This window comes from Solanum pennellii, chromosome 7 (assembly GCF_001406875.1).
Source record: "Solanum pennellii chromosome 7, SPENNV200".
Classification (NCBI taxonomy): Eukaryota; Viridiplantae; Streptophyta; class Magnoliopsida; order Solanales; family Solanaceae; genus Solanum; species Solanum pennellii.
In genome coordinates this window covers 28,370,249-28,395,021 of record NC_028643.1, presented here as the reverse complement: position 1 = coordinate 28,395,021, position 24,773 = coordinate 28,370,249, and the positions used below count along the sequence as shown (strand labels likewise).

Here is a 24,773-nt window from a genome sequence, read left to right as displayed (position 1 = left end):
ACAAATTGTGTTCTAGCTAGAGGGTTCAGCAATTTAATATCCTAGAAGAACAAGAAACAGAGTGTGGTTGCAAGATCTAGTAGCAAAGCTGAATATAAAGCTATAGTAGTTGCGACTTGTGAACTACTATGGATCAAACATCTATTGAAAGAACTAATCTGAAACTACTCCGACACTGATAGCCTTGTATCCCAATGTTGGAATGGAAAACAACAGAGAAGACCATGTTTTGATTGGTAAATTCCAAGAATGGCTCTCTTGCTACAGGATCTGGACGAGTTGGCTTTATTTACTGATGAAGCAGCTCAATTCTTCTGGCTGAGGCAACAGAATTGTGTTTTTTTCAATAGGCTCTTGCTACAGTGATTAAACAAGGTGCTAGAAAGTACTCGCTACTAGCCTTGGATATTATGGAAAACAAAAGCTCGTCGGCAGATATCCTTTTTATATGTGGCTGTTAGCTCATGATGCCGGTCTGACACAAAGCAATTTACAGAGAGGGGGAATGAGCAATTGCAGCAGATGCTACTTATGCAACAAGGAGGACAAGTTCAGCAGACATCTCTTTTTTGCATTGCACAGTGGCAACGCAGCTATGGACCTGTTTTTCGATCTTTTCAACTTTCTTTGTGGTGTAACCTACAGGATATGTTTAGGATAAAAACAGTATGTTAAATTTTATCAATTCACTACAGGGATTGATTATTGTATAGAACTATAGATAGGTGCCCTCTTTTTTGTATATATATTCAAAATGCAGATGTAATCTTGATTAATTTGTCAGATAGCAGTATTAGTAACACAAATTATCATGCCAGCTTATATAAAATCCTAAAACTAGCACAACAAATCCTAGTATCATTAATGCACAGAGAACACATGAGGGTTTCTATTTAAAACTTCCTAGAGTACATAAGAATTAAAAAAGGAGTTGGGTGAAGGTGAAATCTAGGAATAACAAAAAATTATCTCATAAATTGTAACAGGGGAAAGAAATAAAGGTACATACAGTCATACCTTTGCCAAAAAAGTGCCAAATTCATCCAACTTTTTCTTCAATGGCGTCACCTCCTGCACCAATAAGACAGCAAATCACTGTTACACCAAAATAAAGGGTGTTGTTAGCATGGTCAACATTTAAAGCTCACATCTTCAGTCATTAACATAGAATCACGTATACTGCCCATTGCAGTATTAGATCCAACCCCAATAACAACAGCTCTTGCCCTTCCAGCGACTACTGTAGTGCCCTGGCAATCGAAACAGAAATTTGACTTATTGCCATTGTTTGAAGACTGTTGTATGTAGCTATGACGAAAATAACAAACTCAAAACAACTTTCTGGTGAATGTAAGAAATATGAATATAACCAAAGAAATGTCTTTGAAACTATAACCAGAAGATAATTTAGTCATCTTTATTCAGTTCTGCAGGTGCTCGAACCTGACATCTATTACTCGTTAACTTTATTTTATACCAAATAGTAGATCTTTACGAGGGACTAAGGGAGTGAAGGTTAACTGATCAATTCTCAATCTATCATCCAGGTCTTTTTTTAATGGAACAGTTACAACAACATACCTAGGGTCCACAAGTGGGGTCTAGAGAAGGTGATATGTACCTTACTGTTATCTTGTGAAGGTAGAGACGGTGTTTCCAATATACCTTCGGCTTACGTGAAACATTTTAAAGCAAGTATGAAAAGGGAATACATAAGTGCAGAAGCCACGATTGAAATAATGGAAAAAAGACACTAGCAACAGCAAATAGCACAATAACCGGAGCCAAAACAATAACTATTGATAAAAAGAGAAGATTACAGCCCAATACCTTTTAGCCACTTCACAAATTATGTGCACAGTGTATAGATTATATTTAATACTAATATACATATACATGTAATATATATACCTACACATTCACATACTGATACACATGCACGTACAATCTATACATACCTATACATATAATAAACAAATTTGTACATGTAATATACATATGTATACACAGCATATGCACACCATATACAACCGAGTGTATGTGTAGTGTACACTTCGGCTATGTTTGGTAAACTAGATGGCGGAATGGTATATATTGATAACTATCCTAATAAGAAAACAAATTATAAGATAACAGGACAGTAATAATAAAAATACTAATAAGTAAAACTAGACAATGATCGACTACCTACTAGCATTCTACCCTAATTCTCGGCCTCTATTTCCTCCTATCTCAGGTCATGACCTCAATTAGCTAGAGGAGTGTCATGCCTTGCCTCATAATCTCAAAGCAAATACTTCTATGTCCTACTTCTAACTCTCCTCAAACCCACCATGGTCAATCTCTTACACCTCTTCAGTGGGCAGCTGAGCATCTCCTCCCATATGTCTGAACTATCTCAGACTCGCTTTCCTATTTTGTCCACCACGGAGGTCACTCCCACCTTGCCCTGAATATTCTCATTGTTAATCATATATCTCCTGGTATCCCCACATATCCATCTCAACGTCCTCATTTCGTTACTTTCATCTTTTCGACGTGCAAATTCTTGACTAAGCAACACTTCATCTTATACAACATAATTGATCTGACAACAGCTACATAAAATTACATTTAAGTCATGATGCACATTCTCATCACACAAAACACGGGATGCAGGCCTCCATTTCACCCATCCCGCTCCAATACAGTCATAAATTTATATAAAAGAAAATCCTAGGTTCACCTATGTGGCGCAACCACAAGCACGAATTTCCTTTTAAATTTATTTATTTCCAAACTAGTCTTCCTCTTTTATAAAAAGATGTGACATTTATGAAAAGTTGTGACTTCAATGAAGAGTTGCGACTTTTATCAAAAGTTGTGACTTTTATGAAAAGTTGTGACTTTAATAAAAAGTTGTGACTTCTTTCAAAAGTTGTGACTTTTATAAAAAGTTGGGACTTAAATGAAAAGTTGCGACTTTGATGAAGAGTTGCGACTTTAACCGAAGGTTGTGAAATTCCCAAAGGGTTGCAACTTTTCCAAATAGATGTAATCTTTCTGATACGGCACAATAAAGATTTATTTACACTATCCTTTGTTGTCTATAAATTGAGGGATTTCCTCTCATTTTAAAACAACAAAAATTTTGATCTACTTCTACTACTTCTGCAAAATTAATTTTTCGTGTGCTTTGCTCCTGTTGAATGACCAACTGTCACCAGTGTTTTTTCTATCAATAAGTTGGTGGATAAAATCTTTCCATCATGAGATGATGTAATTTTTTAAACTCTCGTATGGAGGGAAATGGTTTACTTAAAGGGGACATTGTGCATTCACTGGACTCAATTTTTTCCTTTCTATTTAATTTTATTTTAACATATACTAGTATTTTTTAAACTCATTAATTTATACACATGAAATTAATTGTTGTTTTTGAGTACGTGTTTTAAACTCTGTTGTTTTTGTTTCTGCAAAGTTATTGTCTCCGGTTATATTGAACATATACAATATACACATATAGTACATATATTCATTGTATATAAAGCAATTATTGTACTCAGTTCCAAGAATTCATGTTTACATATTCTATATGAAATTCTATAACTTAAAAATACTATATATAAACTTACATGTTATCTATTTTTACATAGATACGAAATTTCTCATCAATTGAAGAAATTCATTATGCAAGTTCAAAAGTTATAAATTCTTTCATGTTCAAGCGTAAATTTTTTTTTGGAATATGTTAGCAAAATTTTGAATTTTCTCCTAAGACATTTATCACAATTATATTATCTATGCAACTTAAATGTTTCTATTTATTACGAAATGCCTTTGTATATATATTCTTATTTTCTTCTTTATTTTCCTTTTATGTTGCTTAAAGAGCCAATGATTTAATATTTTGTGAATAATTTATTCATTAGAGGTTCTTCGGTTATGTGATAATGACAAATAATCAAATTCATGTTCGAATATTGATAATATTTTTTGAATAACCTATTCTCCATTATTTTTAATGTATGGATATTAGTAAAAAATAATTTGCAAGTTCAATGCAATTATTATTTATGACCGTGCGAAGCGCGAAAAGATTACCTAGTATATAACATAATTCACAATCTTCTAAATCCTAATTCCTTAGATTATTGATCCAAGGTGCTTGAAGTTTTCTCCCTTATAGGTGGATTTTTTATTGATTTCCACTTCCATACCTACCTCTTGAGTCATGTCACTAAACTTGCACTCTATGTACTCTGTCTTAGTTTGTCTCAACCTAACCCCCTTTAAACTCCAAGATGTGTCTCCAAACCTCCACCTTATCATTCACTTCGCTACAAGTCTCATCGATTAATATTATGTCATCTTGCAAATAACATACACTATGGCACCTCTGCATAAATAAGTCGTGGCAATCATCTAAATAGTTCAGATACTAGACCATCAAGTGCATTTAACATTAAGATTTAGGGCATCTAATGGGTCTGGATACATCTTAATCATTTAGATCTAAGAGTCTTAACACCATTAAAGGTATTCTTGTGTAGATAATATTAACCATCACTCTATTCACAATCGCCAACCGCCACCACTAACCACCTCCGTCATCACAACCACGGCCACCACCACCACTAGGACTGAAAATGAGCCCAAATATAGGTAATCCACCAACCCAACCAAAACTTTAACGACTTAGAATAATTTAATTTGGATCAATCTCAACTAATTGATGTCTCCACCCATTTTAAAAGGATCTTCAATTTAGCCCAATTTAATCTCTAATTCAACCCATTTTAATACTTTTATTTGCATTGAACAAGTCATCTCAATATATATGTATTTGGTTGGTATAATGTTTTGTGACTTTCAAAATTAAGAATTTATTTTGTTTTCTTGGGTTGGAATTCAAATCATATCATATATTTATATAAAAGAGAACCCTAGGCCCGCTTACATGGCGCCACCACAAGCTATAATTTCCTTTTAAATTTATTTATTTCCAAAAATAGTCTTCCCCTTTCATGAAGAGATGTAACTTTTGTGAAAAGTTATCAATTTTTTGAAAAGTTCGGACTTTTATGAAGAGTGACCCAAAAATAACCAAAAAGATGTGACTTTTATGAAAAGTTGTGACTTTTATGACGAGTTACGACTTTTATGAAAAATTGTGACTTTTATGAAAAGTTCTGACCTTTCCGAAGAGTTGTAACTTTTCAATGAGTTGTGACCTTTTGAATAAGGCACAATAAGCATTCCATTACACTATCCTTTGTTGTCTATAAATAAAGGGATTTCCTCTCATTTTAAAACAACGAGAATTCTCAACTACTTCTTCTGCACAATTAAATATTCAAGTACTTTGCTCCTGATCAATTACTCACTTACACCATTATTTTTGTATCAATATACTTGTGAATAAAATTGTTCCATCTTGAGAGGATCTATTCTATTAAACCTCGAATACTAGAGGGAAATAATTTCCTTAAGGGGATACTATACATTCAGTGGGTACTTTGCTCCGGTACTTTGCTCATGTTGTTTATGTTTCTGCAAAGTTATTGTTATAAGTATTTGTGAGTACATATAAATATTATTTATTTATTAGAAAATTTATTATCTCATGTTGATGTTCATCTAATTTCCCAAAAATATCAAATAGTAATACTTCCTAGAGGCAAAAGGATAAATTACAAAACAAATTAAATATGATTGGTTGAAGGATAAATGATAAGATGATATAATTAATAATTTCCTTTACATTATTAATGTTCGTTACTACGTAATAGTGTATCTAAGATAATATAGTTTTTTTTTGTTTTAACGACGGATAGATTGTAAGTATTATATTATAAACTAGGTGATATTAAACTTCTGTGCGAAGCGCGAATAATTTTACTAGTTGTGGTTATAAAATGTAAATAGCAAATTTTAAAATCGATGAGATTAAGAGGGTCAAATTGGGCGGGAACATGACCTAAACCGATTTTTAGCCCATTTGAACTCAACCCTTTTAAATCCAAAGTAAATTTGGTTGGGTCATAACCCAACCCAATTTCGAATTCAGTCCACTTTTACTTCTCTAATTTCAGCCCAATTCGCCCATTTGACACCCTAAACACCACCATTACCGTCGCCAATCACCAACTACATCTACGGTCTACCATCACAACCACCACCATTGCTAACCACTATTGTCTGCTACCACACTTTACCTCTTTCATCCTTATAATTATATCCATTGTTGCCGCCGCCACCCCCGTCTATATAGCTGCCACTACCTCCACCACCACTATCAACCACCTCCACCACTAGAGTCAATTCCTACTACCTATAAACTTCGCCATCACAACAAGCACCATTGCCACTACCCCTTTATGGTCGAACTTTACTAACCAACCACCTCCATCAACATAACTAGCACCACATCAACCACCACACATTTACAGCCACCACCAACTACTAACATTAACCAAATTCAACTTTACAACCACTAACACGCAATCACAATGTGTATAACTATTCACAGGCACAGTTTTCAAGGTAATCACCTAAGGTCCCTTACAGACTTCTAGTTCCTCTTTTCCGGTGGCATTCGGCTACCAGAGTTCCACACAACCTCCTTTGTCTTTTCTATGTTTTAAACCTTTTGTCATCCATGGACAATCGTATTTATTTTAGATCCGAGGGCAAATCTTTCGACATCACTTTGGCCTCATCTCGTATTGAGTTTTGGTACGAATAGATAGAGAGTTCCAGGTTACGTTTCCGTAGAATGGTTTTAAGTAGAGAAGCCTTACTCTGGGTATCTCGGAGATTAAGAGAGGCCTCAAACTACAAGGGCAGGGTGTACAAAACATGGAAATGCATAAATAGGGCAACACACTTGTTCTTCTCTATGAAATTCAACAACTTTGGCCGTTATATTTCGGTTATTACTGTCATAGGTGAATCCAGAACTGCCATTAGGGTTCTAGAAAATGCTTTCAATGAGAGTTGGTTGAATGTGACGTTAAAAATGGAAAGTATCAATAAAAAGGGCTTGCATAGTCAGGAGGCTCTAAACATCAAAGAAGCAAAGGAAGGAAAAATAGTCAGGGGAGAAAAAAGCTTTAAAGAGTTGTTACAAAAGCCCAGGTGGTCACAAGGAGAGTACGTGGGTGGAACATACATGGATCCCATGGGAGCGAGACCATCATATTCTGAGAACTCTCTTTTGGGAAGGTGTTTAGTGGGAAGCTTCCCTGAATGTGATAAAATTCTTGCTCGAAATGATGTAAGGAAACGGGCTCACCAAACATGGATAAGGATACACAATATTTAAGTTTTTGATATGAACGGGATTCAATTCTTATTTGAACTTCAGAATGAAGAGATGCTGATCATATTTTGAAGGGTGAATGGAGGAGAAAGGGGTGAAAATCGAACTGGAGAGGAGGTCGCCTCTGGCAGGGACATACCCACTAAATACGATTTTTCACTGGTGTTGGATTAGGAGTTGATCCAATGGAACAAAAACAATACGGGCAATTAGAAGCAAAGGAAAGAAAATATCATGCAGCAGTTGAGGGCATGGGAAGTCATTCAAGAACAAAGATTTCTAACAGACGATGAACTAGTACAAAAGACCGACCTTGCCATGGAGTTTGAGGAGGAATCTAAGAAGGAAGAAATAGCTTGGCGACAAAGATCAAGAATACAATGGTTGAAGAGTGGAGACAAAAATACTATGTTTTTCCACAGGTTGGCTAATTCTCACAAAAGATACAATTCTATTGATTCTTTAGAGGTAGAAGAGCAAACTATCTCTGATCCAGAAGAAATCAAAAATACCATTCAGAGTTACTATCAAGGTTTGTATAAAGAAGCAGAAGAATGGAGACCTGATCTCATCCTCCAAGATACAGCAATTATTTCCAATGAAGATCAAGAATGGTTACAAAGAATTTTGAAGAATAGGAAGTATGGGATAGCATCAAATTATGTGCAACTGATAAGGCACCTGGCCCTGATGGTTCAAATATGAACTTTTTTCAAACTTTCTGGGAGGTTATTAAGGGTGACATTAAGGGGACAATCAATATTTCCATGATCATCAAGTCCTCGAAAGAAGTTTGAATGTCAGTATGTAGCCCTTACACCAAAAAAGACGGGAGCAGTGGAACTAAGGGATTTCAGACCCATTAGCTTGATTTTTGGGAATTACAAGATAATTGCTAAAGTGCTAATTGAGAGAATGAAGAAAGTGATGGATAGCCTAGTGAATAAGCATCAAATGGCCTTTGTTAAAGGGAGACAGATCATGGATGCTGCCTTAATAGCAAATGAATGTGTAGACACCAGGATCAGGGGAGAGGTAGTTGGCTTAATGTGTGAACTAGACATTGAAAAGGTGCATGACCATGTGAATTGGGACTATTTGCTAAGTGTTCTAAAACAAATGGGGTTTGGGAATAGGTAATTGAAGTGGATTAGTTTTTGTATTAAATTGTTAGGTTCTCCGTTTTAGTGAATGGAGAACCTATTGGTTTTTTTCCTTCGGAAAGGGGACTCAGACAAGGGGACCATTTATCCGCTTTCTTGTTTATTTTGGCTATGGAACGGTTAAGTAGCATGATGAGAAAAGTAATTCACAACAATTGGCTCACGGGTTTTAGAATAATGAAGGGTGATTTGGAGATATGCCATCTGTTGTATGCAGATGATACCATTATTTTTTGTGAAGCTACCAAGGAACAAGTTACCTATGTTAGAGTCATATTGGTGGTATATGAAATTGTTTCTGGCGTAAAGGTGAATTGGAGGAAAAGTAGTATCTTCCCTATCAAAGAGGTAATGAATGTTCAGTCCTTGGCTAGTGTATGGAGTGTGAAGTGGGCATGTTGCCTACTGTGTATTTGGGTATGCCATTAGGCAGGAAATACAAAGAAGTAGAGATATGGGACAGCATTGTAGAAAGGTATGAAAAGAGACTAGCACGGTGGAAAGCACAATATTTGTCATTTGGGGGAAGAGTCACACTAATAAACTCAGTGTTGGACTCTATACCTACATATGTGATGTCTTTGTTTCCTATTCCTGATAGTGTAGTGAACAAGCTAGATAGACTAAGAAGAAATTTTTTGTGGAAAGGCAACAAAGAGAGGGGGAAATATAATCTGGTTGAATTGGAGGTCACTCAATTAAGAAAAGAACACAAAGGATTAGCAATAAAAAATCTGGGAATTCAAAACAGGTGCCTTTTGATGAAATGGCTTTGGAGATTCTGTGATGAAGAAACTTCCCTCTGGAAGGAAGTAATTATTCAAAAGCTCGGACAGAATAGTCTTTGGTGCTCAAATGAAGTGAATTGCACTTATGGGACGGGTGTATGGACGGCTATCAGAGGTCTATGGTCAAAGCTCCAGAAGAATTCTAAATTCCAAGTGGGCAATGTTAACAATGTTAGGTTTTGGAAGGATAATTGGATAGGAGAAGTACCACTGCAGGATAATTATCAAGATCTCATGTTACTATCTAGCAACCCTGAAATTGTTGTGTCTGATTGCTGGTCCCCCCCAAGGGTGGGATCTAAACTTCAGAAGACACTTAAATGATTGGGAGGTAGAAAGAGTAGTTGACCTGCTAAAAGAAGAAGTGGATACTTTTCGTGGGATAATAATGGAGCCTGATAGACTTAGATGGAGACACAGTTCAAAAGGAAGTTTCATTGTAAATAAGGTATACAAGAGGGAGAATAGCATTATGCAGGAGGAAGAGCTAAAGATATGGAAATATGTATGGAAGAACATAGCCCCTACAAAAGTGAAATGTTTCACATGGCTAGTGGTAAGAAAAGCACGTCTTACTCATGAAGTGTTACAAAAGAAGGGGAGAGTTGTGGTGACTAGATGGTTTTTGTGCAATGAGACTAGGGAGACAAACAATCACTTGTTCCTACACTGTAAATTCACTGCCCAATTGTGGAACATGTTTTTCAGTCTCACAAAGACAGTGTGGACAATGCCGAAACATACAGCCGATCTAATGAGTTGTTGGATGAAAAGAGGGGGAAGTAAAAGTCAGAAAAAAGTGTGGAGGATAATACCCTCTTGCATGGAAGGTTTTCTGAAGACAAAATCAGACCAGTCCATGATGTGAAATGGAACTGCCTGGAAGGTGTCTTGAAGACAAAATCAGACCAGTCCATGATGTGAAATGGAACTGCCTGGAGACTTTAATTTTTGGTGTAAACATAATTGCATAGCGGAAATAGAGGAGTTAGTAGAATTTCTAGGAGCTTTGTGAAGCTAGAGTCTACTTGTTTTGTAACTTGATTCTGATGGTGGCCAGCATTCCCAATGCTGAAGAATACAACAATACTAATTCTAAAAAAAAAAAAAAAAAAACTACAAATCATCACCATTACGACAGTCACCACAACACCAACCACCTCCATCGTCACAAACTATCACCACCATCATTACTTAAAGATTAACAACTACTATTACCATCACCACCAACACAACAAAGTATCTCCCCCATCTCTAGAAAACATAAGTGTTTTATTTCTTTTATCAAATAGTTGATTTTATTTATTAATTTTCATTTGAATTATATAATTATTTTATTATGTACATATAAATAAATTATGTATATTCAGATATTGAAAAACAAGCCGTCTTAACCATTCCGTGTTCAAATCTAGAGACAACATCTTCATCATTCAGATGTGCATTCAAATCAGACTTCTAAATCTTAATGAAAACAAAAAAATGCCTAAGCCCCTCTTGCTGACCTTAAACTGCTTCACCAATCTCCTTAAGAAGGCTTCCATAGTTCATCGCCCTGACACGAAACTAAATTAGTTCTCGGAAAGACACACCCTTCCCCATCCTCATATCCACCACCCTCTCCCAAACTCTCACAATAAGGTTTGATACCCCTCTATAACAAGATCACTTCATTCTTCAGGCATTTTTGTTGTCTTAAAAATGACATTTAACAACCTAGTTATCACTCCACACTTGCTTGCGACCTTCCAAAGTTCCACTGGGATCTCGTCTGGTTTGGTCTCCCTCCCATCATCTTATGAATAGCATCCTTAACCACCTTAATATTTAAACCTCTAATGTATCCAAAATCTCGACAACTCGCAAAGTTCTGTAAAACACTTGGACCATATTTTTTGTTCCCCTCTTCATTTAAGAGTTTATGTAAGTATGCCTGCCATCTTCGTATAGTGTATACCTTTTCCACCAATACTTTTCCTTCCTTGTCTTTGATGAACTTCATTTGGTCATCTAATCTATCATCTCATTTGGTCATCCAATCTATCATCCAGACTTGAGCTTCTTCTTTTTTTAAAATAAATATTACAGATTTAGAATTTACTCCATTTGAAATTAACAATGATTTAGAAAAAATACTAATAATTACAAATACTAAAGGAAAAAAATAAGTCACGAGTGGGAAGAAGAGAGTACCAAAAAACCTATAAATGGTGAGACGTGGAAGAGCTTGTGACAAGTAAAGAAGATGCAAAATATCATGCACAAGCAAGTTATCAATAATACCCATTACTTCCTAGAAAAAGACGTCATCAGAATGCTAAAGTCATCGTAATAAACATGTTTTCAGGGTCTCTATATCGACAAGAGTTTATGTCCTTTTGACATGTCTCATAAGTAAAAAGGTAAATCTCAGCACCCCACAAATTCAAGGATGTACTTCAACCTAGAGAATGTTCAGTCTCAAATGCCCATCTTTTAATTTTTATATAATTAGGTTAACATTTATCAAGGCTACTGAATCAACCAAGCGACAGTATTATCATCTCCCCTACTACATTGTCAAACACATCAGCATGATGGACCTTTTATTTATAAATTAATGCTCCAAGCTCCGTTTATCTAGTATTCTCCACAGAACTGGTTCTAATAACTTACAGAAAACAGGATGCTTGTCTTATCCTGGTATACTGCATTTGTAGCAGTCGTTGCATCAAGCTCTTTTTCCACAGAGCAGCTCTCACCTGTAATCAGAACAAAATGCATAAAATAGGAAAGAAAGGCAGCAAAAGCAACTAAAGAGCCTACAATGAAAAAGGTACACTGATTGGCAGAACTGATTCATTTTACTTTTCATGCAATCTCATTGTATCAGTGAAACATTGTAGTTGGAGCATATAAACTTGAAGCGCCATATAATAGGCAGATACAAGTATAACACCTGCTAAGAACTCCGAATATTTCAAGAAAAGGTTTGCATATTGGCATTATAATAGTTTTTGTATTAGTAATTACTATTCCAAAAGTTAGTAACCCATCCATCATTTGTAAAGTAACGCAAATCTAATCTCATGTCCCGTAATTAGTATTTTTATTTTTCTAACACCTAATAATTGATAACTTATCAAACTGATAACTTACAAGAAACATCGTGTACAGCTTTCATTTTTTAGTTATGATTTCCTATAATTTGATGTTAACAGCTATTAACTTACTTAAGATTTAAGATTGTTATTTTCATCAAACAAGGATTTATGACTGTTTTTGTCAATAACATCAAATGATTACTTATTTTGCTCACTTCAATGTTAATTTTTGTAGCATAAGGTCTTAGATACATACTACTATAAAATATAAGTTGTTTGTGATGAAAATATCACGGATCATCTACTTCTATTTAAGATGGTACATTTGGAAATACTATAATAAACAATTAAACTTAACTCCAACCTCCCAACATTATTATTGTTAAAGAGTTCACTGCATTCACATTATTTGTGATTCTTTTAACTCATGATGTGCATTCTCAATAAAACAAATGGCAATGGAAGGTCAAATTGCATAATCTGTTAAGCAATTAAAGGACATTATTATCTGTACGGACAGTGCACCTGTTAAAATTGCCTGATCAACACGTAAGTGATCACTCAATATCTCGATCATTCTCATATCAGCTGGAATTTTACACCCAACTTCACATTTCATGGAAAGGCCACAAAGAAAAGATTAGTGCAAAATAAAAAGAGGATGAGCATGAAAATTTTATACAATTTCCAATTGATATAATTAAAAGACTCAACATACCACTCACTTCTACAATATCTCCAGGGACAAGGTCTGCTGCAGGTAATATCGAGAAACAACCTGATAGATCAAATTTCACATAATAGTTAATCACGATATGTAAAAATGTTAATCAACCAAGCACAAGAAAAAGAAATGACTGAAAGTGATATATAAAAGCTCTCAAGATTTTGTTTAGCAGCAGGTAAAGGAATTCCACAATTCCATGCCTCAATGTACTGGATTGAAGGATGATGTGCAGATTTCATATGGAGATCAGAAGTCCAGCTAATGACAAACCAAGTCTGGCTAGCCCAACATGGTGTTGCAAAGCAAGGCTACAGTGTATTCATAATGACATAGAGCTGGTGCTGATTTTCATTTTCCTTTTCTCTTTTCTTTTTTTTCTTTTTGGCTATGACCTCATTTTCCCTTAAGACCTTCTGTTCCATGTTCTAATATACTTTGACTCTGAACGCCCACCAATGACAGGCCGTTTATCTAAAGTTCTCTTCTCCATTTTTCCAAAGAATAACAGTTATTTGAGCTTGCAGCCTCATCCTTGACATACATATATACACTAAAGAGACTGTGCAGAGCTTTGGATAGCCTACACAAGTAACGCATTAACACATCTCTATACAGTTACCCACAACGAGGCCAAAATGTGGATTTTCTCCTAATTAAGAGATACACAATCATGACTATTTATATGCAACAAAAAAAGGACTTCGTCAAACATGCTTCAATAAAACAAAGATCATAACACCAAAGTATGAAGCACATTAAGGATGCAGGTAATCAAGAACAATTTGAATTGTTTTAAACAATACAATCTTGTCTTACGCAAATGAGGTTTACATAAACATAGACTAAAAAATACATAAGCCAGAAGAAGAGACACAATTAACATGATCAGAATCATATTAGGCGCTTAAAAGACTACCCATAAGCACTAATGAAAAAAAACAGCTTTCAACAACTGAAGAGGGGATTCAAAAGTAGGAAGAACTCAAATTACCATTGCGCAGGACAGTAGCAACGTCAGCTTGGTATGCACGTAGCTCCTACAATTAGGAAACGACTCTGTGAGTCAAATTTCAAGCGTAAGTGATGAACGCGACAGATCATAACTACAAAAAATTGATTCACCTTATGAATATCAACATTTTCCTCCATGTAACATAGATAGTCACAATGCCAAATTCTAATGGAGAAAGATATACCATGACAGTAGAGGTGGAAAAAACCCATCCGGACTAAAATAGGCTGGCTATCAATAAAAGATCTGGTAGATCAGAATGGGCTGACCCAAAATGACCAGTCAAATAGATTTGATCATCATTGGGTTCAGACTTCAGACCATGTAACAAGAACTATTGAGGTGAAGCTAAACTAATATCATTGTTTTGTTTCAAATTATCTGCTATTGTAAATACGGCTCATTCTTTTTTTTGAACATTGGTAAAGTGTAAATACGGCTCATTCTTCTTTGCTAATGAAATAAACATGTGTGGTCTAACTTCATCATATGAAGATCAAGCCACCATCAACGGAATAATCACAAATCACAACAACATAATTTACGAAATGAATGACCCTGGGATTATCTTATCAGCTCTTACAAATATGAACCTTAACCTGGTTGACCAAGAAACTGCAAAGAATTTGACTTCTGCAGCCTGAGCAGCCTAAGAATGGTGTTAGAAATATTTGAGAAGAATATTATTGAATTGTGTATCTACATTATTACATTGAGACTCTATTTATAGACACTACATAAGACTCCTTTTCCAACTAGGACACTACAATACAATCTTTTTCTAAGTAGGATTCTATATACTATTTTGATTCAGATTACTATTCTAAGTAGATTTGTATATATTAATCTTGTTCCTATTCTCATTCTAACACTCTCCATTAAGCTGGTGCATACAAGTCGTACGTACCTAGCTTGTTACAAATGTAATTGATACGAGGACAGATGCAGGGCTTAGTGAGATATTTGCAAGTTGATCACTTGAATTAACAAAATTGACTGTCAATCTCAATGTGCTTAGTCACAAAATTGGCAGTCAATCTCAATATGTTTAGTCTTCTCATGAAATACTGGATTTAATGCACAATGTCGATAAAACACAAAGTGATAAATTCCTAAATTACAAAGTTAAACTTCCCAAACCAAGCTTGAAAAAATTGTTTTAGACCATAGTGACTTATGAAATCGACATACAAGGCTACTAAACTCCCCCAAGCAACATTAGGTGCTTGCTCCATATAGCCTTATTCACAATGCAGTGAACGCTGGAAAGTGCTCAAAAAATCTGGTATAAAATACATGGATCATCTTGGAATCAATGGATGAGTTTATATTAAACAAGAATGTCATTGAAAACTGGTCGAAACATGCACACGCGTCACAGTATTAGATTTGATGGCTGAACAATCTGAGAGATAAAATTAAATAGGTAGGGTCGAAATGATGACATGACCTAGTGAGAAAGAAAATTATGTGTAGGATCCATACCGACGACACGACCCTACTAAAAAAAATTATATGGATAGGGTCGGAATGATGCCACAAACTTACGCAAATCACATTTGAGTAGTTACCGAAAAGAAGCATGGAGCTACACAAATCAAATCTAAGGAGTCACCGAAAAGACACAACTCAGATATGAGAAAGTAGGTTGGAAAAAATCATGATACTACGCAAACTAAATATGAGAAGTAGTCAAAGAGATGCACAATGCTACGCAAATCAGAAATGAAGTAGTCACCAGAAAGGTGGCAAGGTGCTACACAGTGTTATCAAATGCGCGCATTAAGCGCACTTAAGCCCTGAAGCAAGGCTCAAAACGTGTTGAGCGTTCGCCTCGCTTTATGTGCACTTTAGTGTCGTCATCAAGGTTCTAAGGCAAATTTTTCCTTGCCAATGAGCCTCTTATGAAGAAGTGCCACTGAACAATTGATATTTCACTTTATCATAAAAAATAATTCAATTTCTTTGGTCATATATTTGTCATTCACGTTTATAATTATTAGTCTTGCATTAAACATATATATTTGTATTTTTTTCTCCCTTTGCGCCTTTTTTCATCAAAGTCCACGCTTTATTTGCGCTTTGCGCTTAAAGACCCCACCGACCTTAGAGCCTTTTTGCGCTTTTCGCTTTTGATAACACTGGCTTCTACATATAATAGATATGAGAAAGTAGTCAGCGGAAGGATGTCATGGTGCTAGACAAATACGATATGAAAAAATAATCACCAGAAAGAATGCACAATGCTACACAAACACTAACGGATATGGGGGTGACACAAAGCAGCCCTAGAAAGTCATCAAAAATTGACGCACTATGACTTGTCTAACTGAGTTTCTTCCCTTGAATATAAGGTTCATGCATATAACATTGGCCCTACTTTTGTTAACATAATCATTGGACAAACAGGAGGCATATATGGGTAAAGCCACATGTTGGCGACGAAAGCTCTTTGATTCTCAACCTAGTACCGAGATCGTAGAGGCTCTGATACTATGTGAAAAATATTTGTGAAGAATATTATTGAATTGCATGCATCTATTATTACATTAAGACCCTATTTATATTATTACATTGAGACCCTATTGATAGCCACTATATTAGACTCGTTTTCTAACTAGGACACTACAATACAATACTTTTCTGAATAGGATTCTATATACTATTTCTACTCCTATTCCTATTCCTATTCCTATTCCTATTCTAAGTAGGATTGTATTATCATGCACTATTCTTGTTCTAACCAATGGCAGAGCAATAATACTGTAAAATAATAGGAAAGAAAAAGTTGGGGTCATGTTGGGTGGGTTGGGTTAACCCGATAAATTACACATTTTGACCCAAGTAAATTTTGGGTTTTGGTTATGAAACATTTATTAGCTTGACCCATTTCGACCCGCCCAAAATTAAACTATCTTGCTCATTTGCGCATCTACTTGAGAGCATAAGAAATTACTAAACCTTAGTTTGCACCTTTTTTCTTCTTTGTTTAAATTAGGTGATCTCCAGTCAAGCAGCTCCAACTCAAAGTCAGTCTTAGATGAAACATCTGCTAGTAAAGCAGCTCCAACTCTGAGTCGATCTTAGTTTGGAGCTCCATTGGTGTTTTTTGGTGGTTTAACTGCATAGTTTCGCCAACAAGTGGAGGTGATAATAGTGACGCATCGATAATTTTTAAATCAAGAAGAGACTCTGGTACGTTGAAATGAAGAAGAAAGAACAAAAAATGAATAAAAGAAGAAAAAACAAAAAAGTAGAAAGGTAAACAATAAAATATTGTATTATGGCATATGTGTAATTAGTGTATGATGTCCAATCTGAAAGGGACACCTGTTAATTAGATTTATTTTAAGCATTTTTTTGCCCTCACAATCTTCCAGAAAATTAAATATACTTGCTCTTCCATGTCATCGCCACAAAGTTGAGTGTAAATGACTTTTGCAACAAGTCTAAGGGAAACTTGTGTATTTTTTCCATTATAATACGATGTTAGGCACATGGAATAAAACAACATACCCAGTAAAAACCCACAAAGTGAGATTAAGCACATAGAAGAAGAGCTTCTAAATTCATTTATACATCCTCTAGTGAAAATGACCCGAATAAGAAAATAAAGCCAGGATATACAAGAAAGGGGACACATGTTGATCAAGAAGATAAGAACTCAACCTACTAAACAGAGACAGAAATCGAAAGAATAACCTGAAAATTAGAACGCTAGCACAGCAATGTCACTATTTCTACACTCAACTGAATATCATACCTCAAGAGCCTTTTCAGCATTTGTTTCTGTGATAACCCCGACCGCTGCATTTGCAGCCAATATCATCAAGATAACCTGTAAACATCACTTGGGATTATGGTAAAACAAGGAGGAATTCATAAATGATATGAATTTTGTTCTTCAGCAGTACCACCAGAAGACTTTTCTTGGCATTTTCTAGCATCCTTTCTTTCAATAAATATGAGATCATGTTCACTGTATTATAATGAATTATTACTTTAGAATTATTTTTGCCAAGCCAGTTCTTCCTATTCATATTTTTTCGTGCTGCTATTATACAACCAAAACATGACCCATTTATACTACAAGAAAAAAAGAAAAAAAGTACATCAAGCGCTTAAATCACAAAGGAAACAATGATGAAAAAGTTTAGATTACAATGTTCACAAGTAGCTTATGTTTTACAATAGAGTAAGGGATCAAAAATACCCCTCTAACCAATTATTGTTGTCACAGGGCAATCTAGAACAGTTATTATAGTGCCAGAAGTGAACAAAGATGTAGAATTTCATGGAACAGAAAAGAGATGTAGACTTGTATCTGCTTTTCCATGTCTGGTAGACTCTCCCCTAAACAATGGAAGCCTTTCTGATTCACCGAGATACCCAGAACAGAGCCTCAATGTGCAACCATGAGCTCTCAACCCATTTGAACCATATTTCTCTTTTGGACAACGTCTCTGTGATGCCAAAAAACTAACCCCCCCCCCCCGGATCTAAAATAATTTTAAATATCCATGGTAGATAAAAGGCTTTAAAGAAAAAAAATGAAAATGGCTGCTCCTGCAATCAAATACCACCAGAGAGGGGTAGCCAGAAGTCCTTACTCCTTAAGGGACCCTAGCTGAAATCCATGAGAAAACAAGGCCTGGGAGCAGAACTGGAAGTATTTTTTAGTAAGAGAGATATGTGGGTCATATTGTCCTTAAATCATTAGACATTTATGTTTGGTAAAAGAAAAATTCCCCCGAATTACACTCCCACTCCATCCCCTAATGGCAGTAAGGAAAAGAAGTCAAGTTAGCCTAATGACAGTAAGAAAGAGAAGTCAAGTTTGCTTACAGAAGGTTCAATGAAGGCTGATATTACCGTCTCTCCATTAGCAAGTGCCAAAAAAAAGGAAATAAAAGCAGCTGCAATTAGAATCTTAACAAGCAAATCATTAAATTGCTTCAGCACCAACTTCCAGAAAGGAGTGCCTGCAATAGATAATAATAATATTAATAATAACAATAAGTAGACAGAGCTAAGCAACAATGTACCAATTATTACGTAGCAAAAGATAATTGTTCCAATTAATAAGCACAATGCTTAAAATTTATTCAACTGAATTGTTGAAACCAGCAATAGCTTGGTTCAGTCAATAAGTAATGGTGTGGGTCATCAAACACCAGGATTCAGCTGAGACTATATCATAGGTACACACTCCACGAATAATAATTCATATTTCAGAACACTGCAAATTTCCCTATTACTGAAAGCAATGGAAATACTGTTAGAAGATATGGGAATCAGAGAGATTATTGGAATGTCACTTTTGTGAAGAAGAGGCAGAGGAAACAGTGCAATCTAGATGAAGCCCCTGGACCTAATAGATTTAGATAGGTATTCATATTTTACACATATGCTGGAACATGGAGAGAGGTCTGGCAACAACGCAAGGAGATGAAGTTTGAAGAAATCTAGGCGCTTCTTTTATTTCCCTGATCTCAAAGAAAAGTGGGACTTTGGAATTACAGGTCTTTACTCTTTAGACCAATCAGCTTGTTAGTATGTATAAGAGAATGAAACGGATGAATTATGCCCAGCTTCCTTATTCACAGAAGTCTTTATCTCAGGAAAGAAAATCTCCAATTAGGTTCCAATTGCAAATGAATACCTAGACTAAACAAAGAGAAGGAAATTGAGGGACCATTTAGCAAACAAGACATTAATAAAGCCCTTTTCTACCGAGCTCCATCATTCAAAAAATAATTTTATAAGGAGAGGCGAATTTCAAGTAAGTCCTTATTGCTAATTTGTGCCTAGATTGAACATAAAGAGGAGAAAATAGGGGAATCATTTTAATTAAGACATAGAAAATCCCTAGACCCGATTAAGTTGGAATATCCTCATCTCAGTTCTAGAGAAAATGAAGTGTGGAAGTAGAGAAAGAGGTCTTAATGCACAAATGAAGTCCTCAGTCTTGTTGCATGGCCAGGGTGGAGGCTTCTTTCGATCTTCTAGAGGCCTTGGACAAGATGATCCATTTACCCTTATTATAATTGTGATGGATAGTCTTAGTCCTCATTTGTTTGCACTTAATGGAGGTCGAAATTTGAATGATTTGAATATTAGATTATTAACTGTGACTGTTTTTTCTACTTAAAGAATCACTTAATGGGTCAGAATGAATCAGACCTACGACAGAGTCTTAATCTCATTCAGATTCTTTTAAATACGGACTTCTATTAAAGTTAGTTCCATATATTTTCTTTTGCAAAAAAATCATGCCTCTCTCTTTCTCCAACCATCAACTATCCATGCTCTTTCCCCTTTTTATTTTAACAACATTTAATTCTTGATCGTATTGCTTGGTCATCAATAATTGATAAAAATTATTTGCAAAAATTAGTAAAAGATGATGAGAATTTTCTTTTAATAACTTCTAACAATTATTTTTGTTAATATAATTTTGTTGTGTACAGAAGATAGTTTCACTTTATTTTTAAAAATTATAAGATTTATCTTTATATTTTCGAAAATTTTAATTATTATTAAATAATAATTTTATTTTTTCTCAACTAATGTTTTTTAATATTTTGTTGATATAATGTTTAACTACAACTTTCTTTCAAGTATATTACTTATTGTGTTTACATATTGATAAACAATTTATATTCAGAAGTTTAAAACAAACGGTCTTAATCATTCAGTGTTCAGATCGAAAAACCAGATCTTGATCACTTAGATGTGCATTTAGCTTCAAATGAGGTCTTAGTAGAACTAAGGATGAAAGAATGGGGTAGATAACTAGCTTCACGGATCCATGACAGTAAGTGAGATTTCCAGCATCCACTTTGCAGATGACACATTGTTCTCGCGTGATTACAAGGATGATCAGATAAAAGATATTAGAGTAGTCTTATTGGCCTTTAAAGTAGCATGTTGATTGCATGTCAATTTTTGAAAAAAGTAGCTATTCTTCTAGGAGGAACATCACAATATGGTGTGCTGTCAAGTCTCTTTTGAGGCTTGCTTAAGACTTTTAGCTCAGAAAAGCTCACCAAGGGTGCTTTGTGTCGCTTAAGATGCACTTCAGTGTAAGCAGCGCAAACTAAGCCATGTGCCTCATTGTCCATGAGTTCTATCTTGAATAAAGAGGCACTAACCAATAAAGATTGGTACATTATCAACATCAGGCATACCACTAGAAGCAAAGCATAAAAGTGAAGTGTAGGGTGTAGAGTGTTACAACTTTAGAGAGAATCTTAACCACCTGAAAGATGTGTTACATATCCTCTAAGAATGACTGACTTAGATAAACATGGAGTTGAGTAAAATCTCGGACCTGTTTATTTCTCACATAATTAGACGGGACATTTTCTGGAATAGAAAGAAAATAAAAGAGGAAAAGTTAGTCATGCAAAGTGGAAAAATCTGTGACCACGATAGGAAGGGGGAAGGGCATCAGATACCTAATCTACAATATAAAGTTGTCTAGGGAAGTGGGTATGGGGATTTTGCAATGGCAAAAGAAAAACTTAATTGAAACTAAATGATCAGAATGAAAGGAAGTTGCCCCCTAAACCAGCACGGCAATAACCACATTTTGAGGAGTGAACCTATGGAAACACATGAATCAAAGATGGATTTAAAAAAAAATTAAGCCGAGGATGGGAGAAACTTTCGGTGGCAACTTGCAATAGAGATGGATTTTGATCTGATGTTTGGATTTTGGACACTTGTCACTCAAGAGAGATTTCTAGATCTATACAGATTTCAAGAGAATCCGGAGGCCATGATGGCTCAGAATTGTAAAAACAACCGAGCTCAGTGTAGCAACGTTAAGTTCAGAGGAAAATGCAATTATTAGGACTGGACGAGAAAATAAATGCTTACTTTACTGCAAATCATTTTGCATTTTATCATCACCAAAATGAAATAATATAAAAGAGAAAGGCATGCATTCTTTTTTTAAGAAAAATATCAAGAAAGGCATGCATTCTATCGTCACCAAATAAAATAATATTTTTATTTATTTGTCTGTCTTTAATATTTGGGGTGCATACAACATATAACATAATTGTGTAGACTGTAGAGTACTGACGAATATGGTTAATTCATATCTTATGTGCCATATGCTCATCTAGAAAAAGCTCTTATAATACAATATCAGTCAAGCAAGAGCATTCACTGGTTTTCCTATCGTTGTAACAAATGCTAATAAAACGTGACTCCATTAGAAGTTCAGGTATTTTACTATAGCAATAAAATAAAACACAAGAATAAAATCTCCTTAACTAAAGCGAAGCTGGCTTGCTGATTATGAATGTCTCTACCCTATTTTAGATGCAACCTAATTATATGTGTCTGATAGAGAGTGAGAGAGGGAAAGGAAAGAGAACTTACTTTTTTCTTGAGGCAACACTGAGAAAATTCATGAAACATGCAACCAAAGAGAAAATTAATTAGAGAAGACAAAATCAGGCAAATGACAAGCATATAGAGTAACACATAACAAAACACATGCATAATTATTTAAAAATTATGACATATTAATCTGATTCCAGTACTACTTTGTGTTGAAGATAAATCTTACCACAACAGATACCAATTAGAAAGAAAAACATTTTTATTACTATGAAATTAAAAAAAAAAAACTATGGCGTCCGAGACAGAATAAAATTGAGTGATTCTTTAGGCGTATCATAGTGGCCTCTCCTCAAATAAACAACACATCATCCTGGCCATTAGAACATTATTCTGTTCATGACAATCCAGTATCATAAGGCCGTGCAAAACATGCCCTCACAGTCTCAAAGAATACTGCTTAGTGGTCAACAAAGTAGACACATAACATGGAACACCACTGTTCAAATCTAACACAGACATAAACACTCAAAGCAATGACTTCCAATCTACCTAAAGTTTGATGAATTATCCATACAATTGCAGGTAGGATTGCAGGAACCGGGTGGAATAGTTGAGATGTAAGTTGATGCAGACACCATTGTTATCATACCAATTATAGTTGAGATGCAAGCTAGTAGTATAACATTAACATTCTGTAGCTTCATAACTCTTGGGTCCACAAACTTGATTATATACTCACAACCATACCGGTTATGCAACCAACATTAACTAGTTGCTCAATCAAATAATCAACTTCAATCCATTGTTAGCTAAAATTACAACACAATTGGAAGATAGCAGCTATCTAAGCATCATAACAACATTTGGAACCGAAATCTCTTGGACATAGGATGATCTCCTAATCTTGCAAGATTTCTGGTAAAATTAACTAAACTAGAAGATCTTAACTCTATGAATCTTTTGTTCTTCTCAAAATAACCTGGCCAAAAGAATCCTCACCAACCTTAGGGACCAAAGATAGGAATGTCCACTAGCCCAATGTACAGTGATAAACTGTGGACATGCCTAAATTGTTCCGCTTACTGAATTTAATGGCACAAAGTAGTCAATTTGCATGCATTCTTTTCCTGGTTTATTCCTGTAACCTCATACTTGTCAAAATTCATAAGCAAATAGAGATACAAGATGGCAATACTACATGGAGCCTAGGCAATTAAGTTTGTGATATTATAGGTACTACAACTTATATTTTTTTATTGTAAAATAAGCAAATATTCTCAAGATGCAGACATGCACATGAGCTATGTTGTTCAGTCATTTGAAAATGCCACCGTTGTAAGAACATAACACTTGAGAAGTAAGGGAAACAATGATTACCATTTTTGCCATATGAGTGTGCATGTTGTGTAACCTGGGAAACAAAAGAAAAAAAAGAATTAGGGGTATTGAATTGGATCCTTCCCAAGTAGTTTAGCCACTGAAATTGCACCTGTAAATCTGTAAGACCTTTAGTTGGATCCACCGCGAAGAATTCAAGAACCTGGAAATGGAATTGCAGCATTGGCATTCAAGGTATATTCTTGTTTAACCCGAAACAGGAGAATTTAGGATACCTCTGAAACAGATCGGGCGTAAGCGTCCTCCATTGAAGGAGGTCAGGTCAGGTCAGGTTACGTCAGGTCAGTTTCTTCTCAAATTGAACAGTGTTTTTGACTCTCTGATGATCTTGTGCAACTGGTGCCTGCTGGGATGATCTTCGGCAACTCTAGTAAAGCGAGATCTGATAAAAGTGACTGTTTTCTTCACATACACACACAACGTTATTATTATTTTTTTTATCTTTATAATTAGTCTAGGGTTTATACGGATGGGTGCATTTCATAAAATTTGATTAATTTTGCTTCTGTTGTAAGATATTAGCAATATGAAATTATTAACACAAATATATAGATAAAATATATAGGAGAATGTTTAATTAATTTTGCTTCTGTTGTAAAATATTAGCAATATGAAAGTATTAACACAAATATATAGATAAAATATATAGGAGAATGTTTTCTTATTTCTTTGTACTTTTCGATTGATCCTTTAATAAAATAATCATTGCCTATTTATAGTATAAAATATCTCTTCAAAGTTACATGAATTAAAGTGTTCATTTATTTCGTACATGAACTTTAAAAGAGTTACGGATGAGTTTTGAAGTGAGTTACAAATGACATCAACATTAATGCATTTATAACACTCCTGCTTGGATGTCCATAGATAATGTGTCTCGTTAAAACCTTATTAGGAAAAATCATGTGGGAAAAGCCTAGTGAAGGAAAAAGAGTACACAC

At 35.0% G+C, this 24,773-nt stretch overlaps 1 protein-coding gene across 9 annotated transcripts in view; it reads right to left on the bottom strand.

The window, feature by feature from the left end:
- LOC107025880 (calcium-transporting ATPase 3, endoplasmic reticulum-type) overlaps nt 1-24,277 on the bottom strand; it is an 88,553-nt gene extending 64,276 nt beyond the window's left edge. For 6 of the 9 annotated variants that reach the window (XR_003579399.1, XR_001457462.2, XR_003579400.1 and 3 more), the window contains exons 1-12: nt 24,048-24,277; nt 23,924-23,974; nt 23,812-23,845; nt 22,471-22,488; nt 18,922-19,058; nt 17,840-17,914; nt 14,056-14,101; nt 13,056-13,115; nt 12,863-12,943; nt 11,910-11,995; nt 1,149-1,250; nt 1,018-1,071 (exon numbers count right to left, since the gene is read on the bottom strand). Coding sequence is in view for 5 of the 9 variants with exons in the window: in XM_027918560.1 (XP_027774361.1) it covers nt 1,018-1,071; nt 1,149-1,250; nt 11,910-11,995; nt 12,863-12,943; nt 13,056-13,115; nt 14,056-14,101; nt 17,840-17,914; nt 18,922-19,058; nt 22,471-22,488; nt 23,812-23,845; nt 23,924-23,974; nt 24,048-24,080 (777 nt within the window). In the remaining 4 variants the exon portion in view is untranslated. Of the gene's footprint in view, nt 1-1,017; nt 1,072-1,148; nt 1,251-11,909; nt 11,996-12,862; nt 12,944-13,055; nt 13,116-14,055; nt 14,102-17,839; nt 17,915-18,921; nt 19,059-22,470; nt 22,489-23,811; nt 23,846-23,923; nt 23,975-24,047 lie in introns of those variants that run through there. The other 3 variants (XM_027918558.1, XM_015226653.2, XM_027918559.1) reach the window with 3 other exon arrangements.
- Between the last annotated feature and the right edge of the window lie 496 nt (nt 24,278-24,773).